General features: G+C 46.8%; 1 protein-coding gene across 1 annotated transcript in view; it reads left to right on the plus strand.

Moving 5' to 3' along the window:
* ZC3H12D (zinc finger CCCH-type containing 12D) overlaps positions 1-20,028 on the plus strand; it is a 36,048-nt gene that overhangs the window by 14,039 nt on the left and 1,981 nt on the right. Inside the window, exons 2-4 of the mRNA XM_007516406.2 lie at positions 5,138-5,277; positions 12,191-12,425; positions 18,500-18,606. Of these exons, the coding sequence (XP_007516468.1) occupies positions 5,138-5,277; positions 12,191-12,425; positions 18,500-18,606 (482 nt within the window). The remainder of the gene's footprint in view (positions 1-5,137; positions 5,278-12,190; positions 12,426-18,499; positions 18,607-20,028) is intronic.

The raw sequence follows: 20,028 nt of genomic DNA on the forward strand, positions 1-20,028 counted from the left end.
CTGGGGGCTTGAATTCTGGTCCTTGCACATGACAGTGTATGTGCTTCACTGGGAGGAAATGATTGCTCTTCTGTGCTAGGTGTCGTGTCTCCCCTCTTTTAGGTAATGGAGAGGGAGAAGCCTAAACTTGCAGCTTGTTTTTTTTCTTCTTTCTTTCCACCAGGGTTATCACTGGGGCTCGCTGCCTGCATGACAAGTCCACCCACCACCACCCCCAGCAGCCATTTTCCCCTCCCTCGCTCCCTCCCTTCTTTATTTTTTACTTGTTAGAACAGAGAGAAGTTTCAAAGACGAGGGGAGATAGAGAGGCAGAGAGAAAGGGAGACACTTGCTTCACGGCTTGTGAAGCTTCCCCTCTGCAGGTGGGGACTGGGGACTTGAACCCAGGCCCGTGCTCATGGTAACATGCACATTCATCTAGGTGCATCACCACCTGGCCCTAAACTTGCATTTATAGGGCATCTCAGTGACTTCAATTGAGGGCTTGGGGTTCATTTTTCCTTCCTTACCACACTTCCCTTCCAAAATGGCATTGGGAGGCTGAGACTTGGTGTTGGCCTTGGCAAAGGAGTCCTGGGATCCTCCCTGGGCTCAGATGCAGAGTGGCCAAGCTGACCCGAATAGTGAACACAGCAGGGTTATGGGGCCCACCCTGCCTTTAGGCAGGAGACCTCTCCAGGGGCCTGTTGGCTTAACCCTGGGTATACAGTCTCTCCTGGGGAAATCATTGGTCCGTCCCCAGGCCTCAGACACTCCACCAGGCCTGGGGGCATGTGAGGGCCTAGAGTGTATGGCTTCAGCCTACTCCCATCCCAGGAGTCTCTTGAAGACAGATTCAGAAGCTTTGGCCTCCTCTGGGCACCCATTTAGATAGTTCCTCATGTCCCTCCCTTCAGACTCTGCAAGGCCCCAGCAGGACACCCTCTTTCTTTGGCCGTCTTTCTTTTTCAGCTGAGGCCAGGGTGGAAGGGACTAGTTTCCCACTTCCTCTTCCTCCTGCTGCAGACAGGCCCCAGAGATATTTTCTCCTGACTATTTGCATATGCTCCACAGCTCAGCCTCCACAGCCAAAACTGTGCTCAGTCTAGGCCCTGAGGCCTGGTTTCTGAAGCGTCACATTGAGGATGTCCTCTTCCAGCACCGGTTTAAATCCCACGGTTTAGGCTCTTGAGTAGGATTTCCAAGGACTCCTGTCTTTCTCCAGACCAGTCTGGAGCTATCTTAACCCTCTGTGAGAAAGTGACAGGAAAGGTCCGGGCAAAGGCGAATACGGAAGTCTGAAGTACCATCTGCTGGCTGTGGGCTGTGATGCCTGCCAGGCCTCTTGGGACAGCTGCAGCCTCCTTCACCTCACTTCTTACGGCCTCCCCTCTGCTCACCCCACCTGACACCCACAGGGATGCACCCAGGGACAGGAGCACAACCAGCCGTTCCTGTGTTGAACTTTTTATTTTATTTTATTTTTATTTGCCACTACGGTTATTGCTAGGGCTTAGTGCTGCCCTGGCTCCACTGCTTCTGTGGCTTTTTATTTATTTATTTATTTATTTGCTTTTGCTTTAACATAAGATGAGAGACACTTGCAACCCTGCTACATTGCTTGTGAAAGTTCCTTTCCTGCAGGAGGGGTCTGGGTACTTGAACCCAGGTCTTTGAGCATAGTAATGTGTTTGCTTTGCCATGTGTGCCACCACCTGGTTCCCAACTTTTTAAAAATGATTTTTACATGGATTTACAATATTGTGAAATTCCAGTTTTTTGGTTTTATTTGGTTACCAGGGCTCTACCATCCCAGGCTGACTTTTTCAGAGAGAGAGAGAGGGAGAGAGAGAGAGAGAGAGAAGAGCCAGGCGGTGGCACACCAGGTGGTGCTCACAGTACAGTGTGCAAGGACCTGGGTTCAAGCCCCTGGTCCCCACCTGCAGGGGGGAAAGCTTCACAAGTGGTCAATCGGGTCTGCAGGTGTCTCTCTGTCTCTCTCCCTCTCTATCTACCCCTCCCCTCTCAATTTCTCTCTGTCTCTATCCAATAATTAATATATCAGAAAAAAATTTAAGAAGAGAGATTGAACTCAGAACCTCATGCTTGAGAGTCAAACTCCAGAGAGAGAAAGAGAGAGAGAGATCACAGCACTGAGGCTGTGTGATGGGTGGGGGGCAGGGGCACACATGACAATGCAGGCCAAGTAGCCAGGTAAGCCATCATACTGGTCATAATATTATGAAACTTGAGGGCGTATTAATATTTCACACCTTTGTATGTGCCCCAGACTCAACTCACCCATCGCCAGAGTACCACTGCTGTCACCCCAAGAGCCCTCTGTACCCTTTCTCCTCCTGTTTCCAACAGTCACCAAAGTTCTCTGGCTCTAATAGCCTGCTTGGTTATAATAATTATTGTGGCAAATTTATTATTTTCTAATATTACCTTATTATTTTCGGTTTGTCTTGGATATGTAGAGAAATTGGGAAGGAAATGGGAGCTGAAAGACACCTGCAACCCTGCTTTACTTCTTGCGAAGCTTCCCTCCTGCAGGTGGGAACCAGGGACTTGAACCCAGGTCTTTGTACCCTGTAATGTGTGCACTCAACTGGGTATACCACCACCTGACCCTAAAAATTTATTCATTTACATTATTTGTGATCCATGCAGGTGAGATCAGTGTCTACATTGGATCCTGTATTGAATTTTCTATTTATTTATTTCTATTTACTTATTTATTTTTTTACCAGAACACTGCTCAGCTCTTGGTGATGGTTGGTGTGGGGGATTGAACCTGGGACTTTGGAGCCTCAGGCATGAGAACCTCTTTATAATCCAAGTGAGTGAGATGTCTGCATTGGATCCTGTGTTGAATCTTTCCAGCCAGCTCTGTTCCTTGCCTGGGCTGCCCCACCCTCCAGTTTAACACTGGCTTTTTTTTTTCTCATTTATTTATTCAATCTTTTTTTTTTTTTTTTTAACTGAGTTGATCCCAGTGAGGAGGCACCGGCTAAGTGGAATTCACTGAAGAGACAGAACGAATTTAGGATTGACCCAGGTGTGGGTGTGAACGTTCAACTATGAGAAGTGCTGGGGGGAGTCAGGCGGTAGCGCGGGTTAAGCGCACGTGCGTGGCGCATGGCACGTGGCGCACAGCTGCAAGAACCAGTTTAAGGATCCCTGTTCGAGCCCCTGGCTCCCCACCTGCAGGGGATTCGCTTCACAAGCGGTGAAGCAGGTCTGCAGGTGTCTGTCTTTCCCCCTCTCCATCTTCCCCTCCTCTCTCCTTTTCTCTCTGTCCTATCCAACAATGACGACATCAATAACTACAACAATAAAACAACAAGGACAACAAAAGAAGTGCTGGGAAGAAGTACGAAGCTGAGGAGGGTCAATAGTCTAAGGAGCCTGGTGGGGCCTAGGGACCAGGGGATGCTTTCCAGAGAAAGTAGAAACAAAGTTGACTTCTGGAGGAGAAGGACTAGCTGAGGTTCAAAGGCCCTGTGGTCCAAGTAGAGGAAGGTGTGTGGCTAGGGGAAAAGGCTGAAGGAAGCACAGGTGCTGGGGCGGAGCAGTGACTAAACTCACTTCAGGAACCTGTGGTGGCCCCTCCATGGATGGATCCCACTGAGTTTGTTTTCTCCGGATCTTGTTCATGTACATGAGGTCTCTAGAGGGCGCATATGAATGAAACCATCTGATAATTGTATTTCATCTCTCCTTATTTTGTTAAGCATAATCACCTCCAGTTCTATCTATTTTGTCCCAAAGGACACAATATCATCTTTTTTGATTGCAGAGTAGTGTTCCATGGAGTACGTGCCATAACTTCTTTTAGCCAGTCATGTGCTGATGGGCGTTTAGCATGCTTCTATTCTTCGGCTGTTGTGAATAATGCAGAGGAATGCACAGGTCCCTCTGAGTTAGGGGTTGAGTATCCTTTGAATAGAATGCCTGAGAGTGGTATCGCTGGATCATAAGGTAATTCCAGCTTTATTTCAAACCCCATCTTTTTTAAAAATTTATTTTATTTATTAGATACAGAGATAAATGGAGAGGGGAAGGAGCGATAGAGCAGGAAAGAGACAGAGAGACACCTGCAGCCTTGCTTCACCACTCATGAATCTTTCCCCATGCAGGTGGGGCCCAGGGGCTTGAACCTGGGTCTTCGCACACTGTAATGTGCGCACTTAACCAGGTGCGCCATCACCTGACCCCTCAAACCCCATCTTCTTACTTTTCTCAAGCTAAGGGATATTTGTTTGTACAGAGAGAAGGTATAACCTGCACATGGGATCTCCCCCTGATCACCCACCTGCCTCCCTCACACACAATGAAAGTCAGCAATGACATTATTTTTAGTAACTTAGTAATAGTCAACAAGATTGTTGGATAAGAGGGGTGCAATTCTATACAGTTCCCACCACCAGAGTTCTATATCTCATCCCCTCCATCGGAAACTTCCCTATTCTTCTTTCTTTTATTTTTATTTTTTTTAATTTATTTATTTATTGGATAGAGACAGCCAGAAATTGAGAGGAGGGGAGATAGAGAGGGAGAGAGACAGAGAGACACCTGCAGACCTGCTTCAGCATTTGCAAAGCTTTCCCCCTGCAGGTGGGGACCAGGGGCTCAAACCCAGGTCCTTGTGCACTGTAATATGTGCGCTTACCCAGGTGAGCCACCACCTGGCCCCTTCTTTTTTTTTATTTTTATAAAATGGAAATATTGACAAGACCATAGGATAAGAGGGGTACAATTCACACAATTCCCACTACCAGAACTCCGTATCCCATCCCCTCCCTTGAAAGCTTTTCTACTCTTTTTAAAAAAAAATTTATTTTAACTTTATTTATTGGATAGAGACAGCTAGACATTGAGAGGGAAAGGGGAGATAGGAGGGAGAGAGACAGAGACACCTGCAGCCCTGTTTCACCACTGGGGCCTTGAACTGGGATCCTTACGCCAATCCTTGCACTTAATGCCATCTGCGCAAGCTTAACCTGCTGTGCGACTCCCGATTTTACTAATTTTGCCTGCCCTATAGAAGAAGACACTTTTTAGACACCTGTCTTCCTGCAGAGCCCGATAGAAAAAGACACTTTTTAGGCACCCTTTCCAGGTCTCTACAGATATCTTTGTTTTCCTGTTGTAGCCATGGAAATAAAGAAGTGTTCTCCTGCCGGGGAATCCAGCTGGCCGTGGACTGGTTCAGGGACAGAGGACATCCATACATCAAAGTTTTTGTCCCATCCTGGAGGAAAGACCCCCCAAGATCTGACACTCCTATTAGAGGTATGCTGGACAGGACTGATTGTGACGTGTGTGAGCTATTTTACCAGCCCAGATGACTTTAGATTTCAGTGTGAAGGCTTACACTCTAAGAATAACTGTCCTGAGCTACAGAGATAGCTCACTGCAGTAGAGCACAGGATTGGCGTACCTGAGGTTCCAGAGGGCACAGGTTCAGTCCCTGGCGCTGCCAGGTGTCAAAGCTGAGCAGTGCTCTTTTCTTTCATAGAAGTAAATAAATCTTTGAAAATATAGTTGCTGGGGGCCGGGCAGTAGTGCAGAGGGTTAAGCGCACATGCGTAAACAGGGACCTCTGTAAGGACGGCGGTTCGAGCCCCCGGCTCCCCACCGGCAGAGTGGTCGCTTCACGGGCGGTGAAGCGGGTCTGCAAGTGTCTGTCTTTCTCTCCCCCTCTCTGTCTTCCCTCCTCTCTCGATTTCTCTCTGTCCTATCCAACAACAACAACAGCAATGACAACAAAAATAATAATGACAACAAGCGTAACAAGGGCAATAAAAATGGGAAAAATGGCCTCCGGGAGCAGTGGATTCGTAATGCAGGCACAGAGCCCCAGCAATAACCCAGGAGACAAAAAATCAATACATAAATAAATAAACAAATAAATAAGGGGCTCAGGCAGTAGCACAGAGGGTTAGACGCAGGTAGCGCGAAGCGCAAGGTCCGGCGTAAGGACCCGGGTTCGAGCCCCTGGCTCCCAACCTGCCAGGGAGTCGCTTCACAAGCGGTGAAGCAGGTCTACAGGTGTCTGACTCCCCCCCCCCCCCCCCCCCCCCGTCTTCTCCTTCTCTCTCCATTTCTCTCTGTCCTATCCAACAACGACGACATCATCATCATCAACAACAACTACAACAACAATAAAAAACAACAAAGGCAACAAAAGGGAAAATAAATAATAATAAAAAGTAAAAATAAATAAATAAATAAACAAAATATAATTGTTGTGGGCTGGAAAGACAGTTCACCTGGGTAGTGCCTGCTTTGCCATGTGAGAGACCCAGGTTTGAGCTTGGCCCCTGGGCACTAAAAGAAATTTCAGTGTTATGGTATCTTTCCTTCTTTCTCTCTGTGTCTCTTTCTACTCCCCCCCCCAAATTAGCCTGGACTAGTGAAGTTATGGTGACAAAATAAGTAATAATGGAACCAAGTGGTGGCATACCTGGTAGAGGGCATATGTTGTATTGTGCAAGGACCTGCAGGTCATCACCTGCAGAGGGGAAGCTTCATGAGTGGTAAAGCAGGCTGTAGGTGTCTCTCTCTTTTCTATTATTATATTTATTTATTGATTTATTTATTTTCCCTTTTGTTGCTCTTCTTGTTTAACATTGTTGTGGTTATTGATGTCGTTGTTGTTGGATAGGACAGAGAGAAATGGAGAGAGGAGGGGAAGACAGAGATGGGGAGAGAAAGATAGACACCTGCAGACCTGCTTCACCGTCTGTGAAGCGACTCCCCTGCAGGTGGGGAGCCAAGGGCTCAGACCCTGGTCCTTGTGCTTTGTGCCACGGGCGCTTAACCCACTGAGCCACCGCCCAACTCCCAGGTGTCTATTTTTTTATATCTCCCTCTCTATACCCTCTGCCTCTCAATTTCTCTCTGTCTTATCAAATGATGATGATGATGATGATATAATAAGGGGAAAGAAAATGACTACTGGGAGTGGTAGTCTTGCAGGCACTTAGCCCCAGTGATAGCCCTGGTGGCAATAAACAAATAAAGAAAATAAAAGCTTGCACCTTAAAAGATCTCTTTTGGGAGTCGGGCTGTAGCGCAGCGGGTTAAGCACAGGTGGCGCAAAGCACAAGGACCGGCATAAGGATCCCGGTTCGAACCCCGGCTCCCCACCTGCAGGGGAGTCGCTTCACAGGCGGTGAAGTAGGTCTGCAGGTGTCTATCTTTCTCTCCCCCTCTCTGTCTTCCCCTCCTCTCTCCATTTCTCTCTGTCCTATCCAACAACGACAACAACAATAATAACTACAACAATAAAACAACAAGGGCAACAAAAGGGAATAAATAAATAAAATAAATATTAAAATAAAATAAAATTAAATTAAAAAAATCTCTTTTATGAGAGAGTGAGAGAAAGAAAACGATGAAGAGACCAGAGAAGCCCCTGGTCACATGCAATGTGAGGGGTCAAACCTGGGGCTTCATACAAGCCAAACATGTGCTCTATCTGCTGAACCAACTTTCCAGCCTCTTCTTACGATTTAAAAATTCTGAACTCCATGCTCATAGCTGCATTATTCACAACAACTAAAATATGGGGGCAGCCTAAATGTTCATTGACAGTTGGCTAGACACACACACACACACACACACACACACACACACACACACACAGAGAGAGAGAGAGAGAGAGAGAGAGACTTTTGTTTTTATGTGAAATATGGAAAATTGAGGGGCTAGGTGGTGTTCCAGTTAAGTGCAAGGACCTGTGCAAAGCCCCTATTCCCCACCTGCAGGAGAGACACTTCACAAATGGTGAATCAAGTCTGCAGGTGTCTATCTTTCTCTTTCCCTCTCTATTACCCCCTAATCTTTCAATTTCTCTCTGTCCTATCCAATTAAAAAAAAAGGAAAAAAAAAAGATCACCAGAAGCAGTAGATTTGTAGTGCTGGCACTGAACACCAGCAATAACCCTGAAAGCAAAGAAAAAAAGAATTGAAACATATTGTCACATGTCCCTGTGCCCCAAAGGGTGATGCATGAACCTGAAAGATTACTCAGAGAGACATTAGTTATGTGTCTGACTGAGACACTGAAGGTGTCTCCATAGAAAATGTATTCCATGGTCCGGGAGGTGGCACAGTGGATAAAGCCTCTCAAGCATGAGGTCCTGAGTTCAGTTCCCGGCAGCACATGTACCAGAGTGATGTCTAGTTCTTTCCCTCTCTCTTCCTATCCCTCTCATTGATAAATAAATAAAATGCTTTAAAAATGTACCCCTAAAGGAGGGGGAAGAACAATGGAGCACCCCCTTAAAGGCCAGAACCTTTTTATACAGCAAGTTTTATATAATATATCAAGAATTGTAGCTTGCGAAGGAGTTGATTCAGCAGATTTGAGTAAACAGCTTTAGAATTTGGAGGGTGGTAATTAAGTCTTATAGATTCTAGATCTCATCTCAGCATCTTCGTGGCTACTGACCCCAATGAGTTAGTCTCTTTCCTCCTCAGGATAACCCAGGAGCTGTCACTTCCCAAGAGTTGTCACTTTTGTTTTTGTTTTTTTGCCTCCAGGGTTGTTGCTTGGGCTCAGTGCCTGCACTATGAATCCACTGCTCCTGGCAGCCATTTTTTCCATTTTGTTGTTATTGTTAATTGCTGTTGGATAGAACAGAGAGAAATGGAGAGAGGAGGGGAAGACAGAGAGGGGGAGAGAAAGATAGACAACTACAGACCTGCTTCACCACTTGTGAAGTGACACCCCCCCCCCCCCGTAAGTGTGGAGCAGGGGGCTGAACTAGGATCCTTAAGTCAGTCCTTGTGTCCCAGGCCCTGTGTGCTTAACCCAATGCGCTACCACCCAGCTCCCAAAGCTGTCACTCTTTAACTTGATCAATGTTTGAGGAACAAAGTAGATAGCTTTACTAGTTCCAGAGCCCTTCAGGTAGAGACTTAAGTATATATTAAATCTGAAATCATCATATTTCTAGTTGAAATGTGCCACTACAACATATGAACACCATAGCTTTCAGAAGCCTAGAGTTAGTTTTCTTATTCCTTTTATTATTATTATTATTGCTACCAGGTATTGCTGGGGCTTGGTGCCCGTACTACAAATCCACCACTCCCAGAGGCCATCCATTTTCCCCCTCCCTCCCCCCCTCTTTCATTAAGGTCAATAGTTATAGATATTTGTTTGTTTTTTCTTTTGGAGGGGATCATTTCTGTTTCCTATTACTCCATGCCCACACCTCCCAGACATCTCTCTCCTTCTTTCCTTCCTTAATTTTTTTCCTTCTTTCATGGGGCAGAGAGAAATTGTGAGGGAGAAGAGGAAGGGGAGGGGGAGATAGAGAACGAGAGAGAAAGATAGAAACCTGCACACCTGCAGGTGGGGACTGAGGGCTTGAACTTTTGTCCGTGCACTTGGTAACATGTATGCTCAACTGGGTGTGTTACTGCCCGGCCCCCTAAATGTTACCTTCGCAAGCTAGTTTTGCCTTAGTTTTTTACATTCCGTATATGTGTGAAACTATTCAGTAGCTATCTTGCACTTCCTTATTTGTTTCACTGAGCATAATCTCCATGGGTTCCTGGCCCACGTTTTATTTTCTGTTACTTTTTGAGAGAGTGAGGATGATAAAGAGAGACCAAAGTAGGGAGTCGGGCAGTAGCGCAGTAGGTTAAGCGCAGGTAGCACAAAGCGCAAGAAACGGCGGAAGGATCCCTGTTCGAGCCCCCGGCTCCCCACCTGCAGGGGAGTCACTTCACAGGCGGTGAAGCATATCTGCGGGTGTCTGTCTTTCTCTCCTCCCTCTCTGTCTTCCTCTCCTCTCTCCATTTCTTTCTGTCCTATCCAACAACAACAACATCAATAACAACAATAACTACAACAATAAAACAACAAGGGCAACAAAAGGGAATAAATAAATAATAAAATATTTTTTAAAAAGAGAGAGAGACCAGAGCATTGCTCCACCACTCATGGAGCACCTCCCCTCTCTCTTCTTGGTGGTGCCAGGGAGTGGAACCATGATGCCAGACATAGGAGACATTCACTTCACCCACTGAGCCACCTGCTGGGCCTCTAGGCCACAAGTAAAGAATATTATGGTTTAACTAAACTGAGTTTAGTTTGCTTTCTTGGTTTGGCTTTCCTATAATAGGAAGTCAGATGGTGAACTGTGGCTGGTGCTGTCTCTACTGAGTCATTGACCACAAGACTGAGTTCTAGGTGATTCAGGGAGATTTCTCTCTCTTTTAAAAACTTATTCACTGGGGGCCAGGTGGTAATGCACCGGGTTAAGCACACATAATGTGAAGCATCAGGACCAGTGCAAGGATCCCAGCTTGAGCCCCCAGCTCCACACCTGCAGGGGGGTTGCTTCGCAAGAGTTGAAGCAGGTCTGCAGGTGTCTATCTTTCTCTTCCCCTCCCTATCTTCCCCTCCCCTTTGAATGTCTCTATGTCCTATCCAACAACAACAACAGCAACAACAATGGATAAAAGATGGCCACCTGGAGCAGTGGATTTGTAGTGCAGGCACAGAGCCCTAGCAATAACCTTGGAGGCGAAAACAAAAACAAAAATACAACTTGCTAACAAGAGAGGTGTGTGTGAAGATGGGGAGGTGGGAAGAGAACCAGAGCATCACGCTGGTACACGCAGTGTCAGGGATCAAACTTAGGACCTCAGCTTGAGTCTGGTGTTTTATCCACTATGTCACTGCCAGGACCACTAGGAGAAGCCCCCTGCCCCTCAAAATATAGTGCTATTCTTTTCTCACGGATGCAGAATCTTCCTGACCACTTACTAAAAAAATTTTCTCCTATTCCTTTTTTTATAGAGACAGATAGAAACTGAGAGGGAATCCTAGCACATGTAATTTTTTAAATAGTTTCTGAATAAACACTTGATAACTATGTCAAAAAAAAAAAGAAATTGAGAGGGAGAAAGAGAGGGAGAGAAAGGGAGACACTTGTAGACCTGCTTCACTGCTTCTGGAATTTCCCCCCTGCAGGTAGGAACAAGGGGCATGAACCTAGGTCCTTGCACACGGTAATGTGTGCTCTCTACCTGGTGTGACACATCTGACTATGACCACGTCTATACAAATCTTAAAAATTCCATACAAATTTTAAAAATTTATTGATTTTTAAAAATGTCCCCTTTAGGGTGGTGGAATCAGATAAGGGTTATGTAAAAAGACTTTCGAACCTGAGGCTCCAAAGTCTCAGGTTCAATCCCCCACACCACCATAAGCCTGAACTGGACAGTGCTCTGGTTAAAAATATATTCTCCTAAATTCCATTTCCACTTTATTTTTTTCTGGGACCAGTTTCCCATGAGTCAGTCAGTCTTTCTCTCTCTCTCTCTCTCTCTCTCTCTCTCGCTGAATCTTCTCTTCAAAAGCCTGATGAGCTTTGGCAGTCTGTGTTTTTATTTGTGAATAAAGAACCAGGTGGGGCCAGGGAAGATTGCTCAAGATGAGAGCACAGTACTTGGATGCCTGAGACCCCAGAGATCCTAGGTTCAATTCCTGATGCTGCCATGTGCCAGAGCTAAGTGGTGCTCTGATACTTCTGTTTCTCTTTCATAGTGGGCAAACAAGTAAGCAAATAAGTAAACAGAAAAACACATCTTAAAAAGAAAAATCCAGGAGGCCAGGCAGTGGTGCACCAGGTTAAGTGCACACATTACAGTGTACAGACCCAGGTTCAAGCCCCCTGCTGGGGGAAAGTTTCATGAGTGGTGAAGCAGGGTTGTAGGTCTCTCTCTCTGCCTCTTTCCTTCGTTATCACTCCCCCCTCAATTACCCTCTGTCTCTATCCAATAATATATGTGTATGTGTTTATTTTTAATCCAAAAAAGATCCCTGATCTTAAAAAAAAAAGTGAGGGGAGAACCAGACCAGTTACATTTCTGCGCTGCTTTTCTGCGCTGTCTGTGGTCTTCTTGATTATGTGTGTGGTGGGGGTCTCTCCCTGAGGGCTGGTACAGGTGCTGTCTGCTTGGTTTCACTCGGGCACCCTGCAGGGAGCAGCCAACAGCTGGCACCTCTGCCCACCAGATGCTACAGCCATGATGGTTTTCATTTAGGGGGACAACAGCCTCTGGGGATCCTACCAGTTGTGTCTACCTCCCCTGTCCTCACAGCTACGGGGGAGGGGTGGCAGCCGGTGGCCCCCAGGGTGAGAGGCCCTCAGTTGGCTGCCCTCCTGCCCCCCAGAGCAGCACGTGCTGGAGGAGCTGGAGCGGCAGGCGGTGCTGGTGTACACCCCGTCCCGCAAGCTGAACGGCCGCCGGGTGGTTTGCTACGACGACCGGTACATCGTGAAGGTGGCCTACGAGCAGGACGGCATCATCGTCTCCAACGACAACTACCGGGACCTGCAGAGCGAGAACCCCGAGTGGAAGTGGTTCATTGAGCAGAGGCTGCTCATGTTCTCCTTTGTCAATGATCGGTATGTTGGCTTGGGGGTGCTGGGAGGAGGAAGGCCTGGCGCAGGACAGAGGGAGGTGACCGACGGACACTCCAGGTGACCGGGCCCAGGGGGACTTGTGGTCATGGGCACACCTCGCCAGAAATAAAGGACACTCAATTTTGGAAAAAGCCGGCTGAGGACACCCCTCACTGCAGCAGCTTCACTCTGCCCCTCTGGGTTTTGTGACTCGTTTTCCCCCAACTGGATTTTTATTGTTGGTTTACCAGAGCACTGCTCAACTCTGATTTATGGCGGTGCAGGGGATTGAACCTGGGGCCTCAGAGCCTCAGGCATGAGAGTCTGTTTGTATAACCATTATATTGTCTCTCCTGCCCCAATCCCCCCCCCTTTGTTTTTTTTGGTTTCAGTTGTTTTTGAGTTTTTGGTCACTGTGCCTACAGGTGGCTGAACCCAGCACTGAGTTGCCCAGTGGGTGAACCAGGTGTATACTATTCTGGTTTTTTTTTTCTTTTTAAAGTTATTTAATTTTACTTTAAAATGTCTTTATTGGGGGATTAATGGGTGGGTATCTTTGGGATTTATTTATTTATTTTTCCAGAGCGCTGCTCAGCTCTAGTTTATGGTGGTTTGGGGGACTCTGGAGCCTCAGGTTTAAGAGTCTCTCTGCATCACCATTATGCTATCCCCCCCTTTGTAAAGAAAATATCTTCTGCTTTTCCCCTATTTATACATGTTATTATTATTTTTTTATTTTTAAAAATATTCATTTATTTATTCCCTTTTGTTGTCCTTGTTTTATTATTGTGGTCATTACTGATGTTGTTGTTGTTGGATAGGACAGAGAGAAATGGAGAGAGGAGGGGAAAACAGCAAGGGGGAGAGAAAGACAGACACCTGCAGACCTGCTTCACCGTCTGTGAAGCGACTCTCCTGCAGGTGGGGATCCGGGGGCTCGAACCAGGATCATGTTATTATTTTTAAAGAATATGTTGGGGGGGGGTCAGGCAGTAGCGCAGCAGGTTAAGCGCACGTGGTGCAAAGTGCAAGGACAGGCATAAGGATCCGGGTTCGAGCCCCCAGCTCCCCACCTGCAGGGGAGTCACTTCACAGGCAGTGAAGCAGGTCTGCAGGTGTCTATCTTTCTCTCCCCCTCTCTGTCTTCCCCTCCTCTCTCCATTTCTCTCTGTCCAACAACAAATGACATCAACGACAATAATAACCACAATAAGGCTACAACAACAAGGGCAACAAAAGGGGGGGAAACGGCCTCCAGGAGCAGAGGATTCATGGTGCAGACACTGAGCTCCAGCAATAACCCTGGAGGCAAAAGAAAAAAAAGAATATGTTGGGGCAGGGGATAGATAGCATAGTGGTTATGCAAAGAGGCTCCAGAGACCAAGAGGTGAGCAGTGCTCTGGTAAAACAAACAAACAAACAAACAAACAAACAAAACCCATGTAAAATAGAGCACTGAGATGGTCATTGTACATCATGAGAGAAAATCTGAACTCTGTTGCTCTTCTTTTCACTTCTTTTATATCTTTGCAATTCTTTTCCCCCTTCTTTCATTGCCACTAAAGTTATCACTGGGGTTTGGTGGCTGCATGGCAAGTCTACTGCTCCTGGTGGCCATCCCCCCATTGTTTTTTCTTTCCTTCTTATATTTGACAGAACAGAGTAATTGAGAGTGGAAGTGGAGATAGAAAAGGAGAGAGAGAGGGAGTCGGGCGGTAGCGCAGCGGGTTAAGCGCAGGTGGCGCAAAGCGCAAGGACCAGAGTAAGGATCCCGGTTCGAGCCCCCGGCTCCCCACCTGCAGGGGAGTCGCTTCACAGGCGGTGAAGCAGGTCTGCAGATGTCTGTCTTTCTCTCCCCCTCTCTGTCTTCCCCTCCTCTCTCCATTTCTCTCTGTCCTATCCAACAACAATGACATCAATAATAACTACAACAATAAAAAAACAACAAGGGCAACAAAAAGAATAAATTAAAAAAATAATAAAAAAATTTTTTAAAAAAAGGAGAGAAAGAGAGACACCTACAGCACTGCTTCATCACCTGTCAAGCTTCTCCCCGCAGGTGGGGACAGGAGGCTTGAACATGGATCTTTGTGTGTGGTGATGTGTGCTATCGACTGTCTACTCCCCTTTTGTTTAATTTTCAAAGCAGTTTTAAAATTATTTTTATTTGTGGTTTAATAATGGTGTACAAGCTTATAAGATTAGAAGAGTATAGTTTCACACCATACCCATCACAAAACTTCTGTGGCCAATGCCCCCATAAGTATCACGTTTTCACAGAGACTGAGAGGCCGTTTGGTTACTTTTTTTATTTGTTGCAAAGTTGTATGCCTTATCTAGATTCCAATATGAGCAAAATCATCCGGTAACTGTCTTCCACCTCTCTACTCCTTTTGTTTAGCATAATCATCGTCAGGTCTATCCATTTTGTTCAATCCAAAGGATACAATCTCATCTTTTTAAATTGCAGAGTAGTATTCCATTGAATATATGCCCCACATGTTGGCTATTGCAAATTGTTTAGCTAAGAACATAGGGGTTCATAGATCCTTTCAAATTCATGTTTAAAGTCCTTTGGATACATGCTTAGGAATGGCGCTGCTGGCTCACCAGGCATTTCCATTTCTACTTAAGGACTCCACTGCTTTTCCACAGGGACTGTACCAGCTTGTATCCCCACCAGCAGTGTAACAGAGTTCCTTTTTGTCCAGACCTCTCCAACAGCTATCATTTCCTGTTTTGTTGAAATAGACCATACCTCACAGGTGGGAGGAGGTGTTATCTCAATGTGGGGAAGTTTTTTTTTCTTTTTCTTTCTTTTTTCCTTCCTTTCTTTCTTTTTTCCTTTCCTTCCTTCCTTCCTTCCTTCCTTCCCTCTTTCTTTCTTTCTTTCTTTCTTTCTTTCTTTCTTTCTTTCTTTCTTTCTTTCTTTCTTTCTTTCTTTCTTTATGTGATGCCAAAGATCAAACACAGACCTCATACCTTTTAGCACTGAGTCACTTCCTCGGCTTAGTACTTTTCCGTTTAACTGTACTTAGGGGTAGGAAACAGAGAGGAAGAAAAAGAATGGAGAACACAGAGCACTGCCCCATCATACATGAGTTCTGACTCATCTTGTCCTTGTTGCTCTTTTGTGGCGCTGAGAATCTTACCCAGGGCCTCCCTCACACATGCAAATCGCTATTTTGCTTTGTTGGCGCTTTGCTGATGAGCCACATCCCTAGTCCCTAAAAAGGTTTTGAGCTATACAGTGAAGCAGGAAACACCATCTTTATTTTTTTTGAAGGTCTTGAGCTATACATTGAAGCAGGAAACACCATCTTTATTTTTTGAAGGTCTTGAACTATACATTGAAGCAGGAAACACTGTCTTTATTTATTTTTTTTGGAGGGGGTCCTGTAAGAACCTTAACCTGCCTAGAAAATGGACTGTCTCAGCTGATCTGGTTGGTTTTCCTGCCCTGTAGGTTGGTCCCCCTGGGCTGGGTCCACTCTGCTAATCAAATATGGCAGAGGATCATGCATACAAACTAGCCTGTGCTGGGGAGGGCCCCTCCATGGAGTGAAGGTGGATTGAGGAAGCCAGGGCTGGGCCATCAGATTGATCCTCGGGCATGTCTGGGCGATCAAGGCTCGGAGTCTGACAAGGCAGGCAGTGAGCTGAGACCAGTTTAGCATGGGACAAGTGAGTGGGAAGACATGCCAGCTGGGATGCCAATCCCATGTTAATTCTGTTCCAGATAGGCATAGCTCATCCCTCAATCTGGACTCGTCACCCATGAATGTGGCTTCAGAGTCCCCTTGCTCTGTGAAGGCAGGAACTGTGGGTATCTTATCTGCAGTGGCCCCAACATAATAGTTGTAGATGAGTAAGTGATTGAGTGTATGAATGAGTGAGCAGACAAATGAGTGAGTGAGTGAATGTGAGAGTAAGGAGCGGGGTGGTGGCGCACCTGGTTGAACACACAGTTGCAATGTCAAGGACCCTGGTTTGAGCCCCCAGTCCCTGCCTGCATGGGGAAAGCTTTGAAAGTGGTGAAGCAGTGTTGCAGGTGTCTCTCTGTTTCTCTCCCTCTCTACCACTCCCTTACCCCTCGATTTCTGGTTGTTTCTATCCGATAAATACATGAAGATAATTAAAAAATAAATGAGTGAGTGAATGAGTCTGGATGTAAGAGTAGGTAAATAAATGAATGAATGAGTGTATGTGTTAATGAATGAGTATATAAATAAAGGCCTGAACTGAATGAATGAATGAGTGGATAAGCAAGTGAGTGAGTGAATGAATGAGTAGATGAATGAGTGAATGAGTGGATGACTATGGCTCTGGGGAAAGGAGGAAGAGACGACAGAGGTGACACATGAGACTGTGCAGAGCTGTGAAACGAGCTGGAAAGAGCCAGCTGTGGGAAGAACTTCTGTTCTTTACAGGCTGTGTATTGTGGGCTGGTCACCCACGCTCGTTGAAATGAACAGTTGTCACCTTGAGTGAACTGTCCTTGGAGGACAAAGTCTGTACCAGGAAGAATTGTACCCCTTAATTCTCAGGCCAAACATGGTGCACCAGGGGGCGCTCTTGTCCCCATTTCTACTTGGTTCCAAGTGTGGTTCCCAGGCAGATGTTGGAAGGAGGCCTGTGGTCAAGTACACACACACACACACACACACACGCACACGCACACGCACACACACACATGCACACACGCATGCACGCATAAGACCAGTTGCAGGAATGTGGAAAGAAGTAACCTTTGATTCCAGAAAATCCTCACTGGGGTCTGCTGGGTCCTGGCCGGCTCTGGTCTGGTGACAGACAGGTTATTGGGTCAAGTCCTCCTGATGTACTGGGTCCTAAGGGGCTGCTGAGAGGTCCCGGGGCTGCCAGGAAGCAGAGTCTGCCTGCCCCCTTGGGGGTGAGGACACATGCCTTGTGCCCAGGGCAGGTCCAAGGGGCCCTCTTACCCTGTGTGTGGAGACAGGGCGAAGTCCTTGGGGACTTTTCAAAACCTCAGAGGGTGGTGCCCGGGATTCTTAGTCAGGAGCCAACTCTGAGAAGCTGTGTAGCTGGGATCTGATCCAGGAGGCGGTGTCCTGAGAGCTGGGACTCTCCCAGCTTTGGTGGTGGCCTAGTAGTCAGCTGGGTGGGTCTCTGCTTGACCTTTTAAGCCTGAGAGGGATAGCAACTCACCAAAACAATCTCTTATCCCAATTTATATTCCACTACCCCTCCAGATGAGCGAGCCTTTGTAAGTGCTGAAAGTGTTTACTGGAAACAAATGTTGCTATAAAAAGGGACTTGTGCTCAACTAGGGGACTACATTCAAGACTGGAAAACAGTAGAGAGCCTTTTCCAAATAGGACCCAGAGAGGCCCGAGAAAAGCTAGGGGCTAACTTTCATGGATAAAAAAAAAAAAACTACCCGCACATTCTGGAATAATTTGAAGCAGGCCAAGTGTGGAGCCTAGAGCCTGCATATTTCTTTTCTCTTTCTTCCTTTCCTTTATTTCTCTCTTGCTTTCTTTCAAATCCATGACTTGACACATGTGAGTTGTGTGTTCTACAGGTGAGATACATCCCTGGCTTAGGACTGTGCATTTAAAACCATATGTTTGTGTGTGTGGTGGGGGTAGTTGTTGAGCTCTGGCTTATGACTTTGCCAAGGGTGGAACCTGAGCCCTTGGGGATGTAGGCCCCGTGCTCTTACTTGCTCAGCTATCTCCCCAGCTGGATCTTGTACTTTTATTTAAAAAAAATTGTCACCAGAGTTATTGATGGGGATCAGTGCCTTTACAGTGAATCCACTGTGGTGTGCTCTGTCTGTCTGTCTCTTTCTTTTATAAAGACAAAGAGAAGTTGAGAGGGAAGGGGGAGATAGAGAGAAGGAAAGAGAGACGCCTTCAGTGTTTCACCCTGATGAAGTCCATTCTCTCTCCCCCTGCAGGTAGAAAGTGGAAAGTGGGGTCTTGAACCAAGATCCTTTGAGCACTTACTTGATAATGTGCACTCAGCTGGGTGCCAGGAGCACCCAGTGGTGCACCCCCATGGGTGTGCGATCACCCCTTGTGCTTCTTTTCCAGGTTCATGCCCCCTGATGACCCCCTGGGCCGCTGGGGACCCACCTTGAGCAACTTCCTAAGCCGAAAGCCAAAGCCCCCGGAGCCATCCTGGCAGCACTGTCCCTACGGTGGGTGGTACCTGTGTCTTAAGGATCCTGGGGTCCTGTTCAGGGTCTTCTGTCCCCTCAGTGCAGCAGCCTGGGTTCTAGTCTCACTTCTGCCCCCTCACTGGGCTGTGTAACTCTGGAAAGGTAACAACTTCTCTGGTCAGTGGTTTCCTGACACAGTTACAGTTAGCTGAACTGGCGTGTCCTGGGTGGGGACATTTGTGAGGGCTGGCTGTGGGGATCACACACTGGCCAGAGGCTGGGGAAGGGGAGCAGGGAGGCTGTGTGCACACACCCAAAGCTCTCCATCACCTGAAGGCTGTGTCTACTTCCTGTCACCTACTCCTCTGCCCCTTGACCTTCTGGATTTGCCTCCGCTCTGGTAAGAGCAAAGGACTCTGTCCTCGAGCCCTCAGCACCTGCAGACTGAGAGAAAGAGAGAGAGAGAATCAGCAGGAGTAGATAGCATAATGGTTATACAAAGAGACTCATGCCTGAGGCTCTGAAGTCCCAGGTTCAATCCCCTGCACCACCATAAGCCAGAGATGATCAGTGTTCTGGTAAAATAATAATAATAATAACAACAACAACAACAATAATAATTACATATGTGAGGCGGTTGATGGATCCCCAGACCTCATGCTTGCAAGTCTGGGGCTTCACCCCATGTGATACCTCCTGGTGCCCTCAGGTTGTGTTAATATTACTATCTTTTTATTTTATTTTATTTATTTATTCCCTTTTGTTGCCCTTGTTGTTTTATTGTTGTAGTTATTATTGTTGTTGTCGTCGTTGTTGGATAGGACAGAGAGAAATGGAGAGAGGAGGGGAAGACAGAGAGGAGGAGAGAAAGACACCTGCAGACCTGCTTCACCGCCTGTGAAGCGACTCCCCTGCAGGTGGGGAGCTGGGGTTCGAACCGGGATCCTTATGCCGGTCCTTGTGCTTTGCGCCACCTGCGATTAACCCGCTGCGCTACAGCCCAACTCCCAACATTACTATCTTTTTTAAACCCGTGTACTGATCAGCTCTCTTGCGGTGTGGGAGGTTGAACCTGGGATTTTGGAGCCTCAGGCATGAGATTCTCTTTGCATAACCTTTATACTATCTACCCCACACCCGTTAATATTATTATTAGTATTATTCATGTGTGTGGGTGGGTATGTGTAGGGGTATTTAGAAGTCCAGTCAAGCCCTAAGTGGCCTTCAGGGCCATTTACACCCAGGTTGGTCCACCTTGCCTTCTTCCACTCAGAAGTGGCCTGTTTCATAACTGACTTGAGCACTTCTAAAATAGTCCTCAAACTGCCTGCGAGAGAGCTCAGCTGGGAAGGTGCCCACTCCAGGATGCGCTCCACCCAGGTTCCAGCTCTCAGATCTCAAGGCACTGGGGGAAGATTTGGCTTAATGGTGTCTCTTTGGGGGCTGGGGGGTGGGGGAAAA

This window comes from Erinaceus europaeus, chromosome 13 (assembly GCF_950295315.1).
Source record: "Erinaceus europaeus chromosome 13, mEriEur2.1, whole genome shotgun sequence".
In the NCBI taxonomy this organism is placed as follows: Eukaryota; Metazoa; Chordata; class Mammalia; order Eulipotyphla; family Erinaceidae; genus Erinaceus; species Erinaceus europaeus.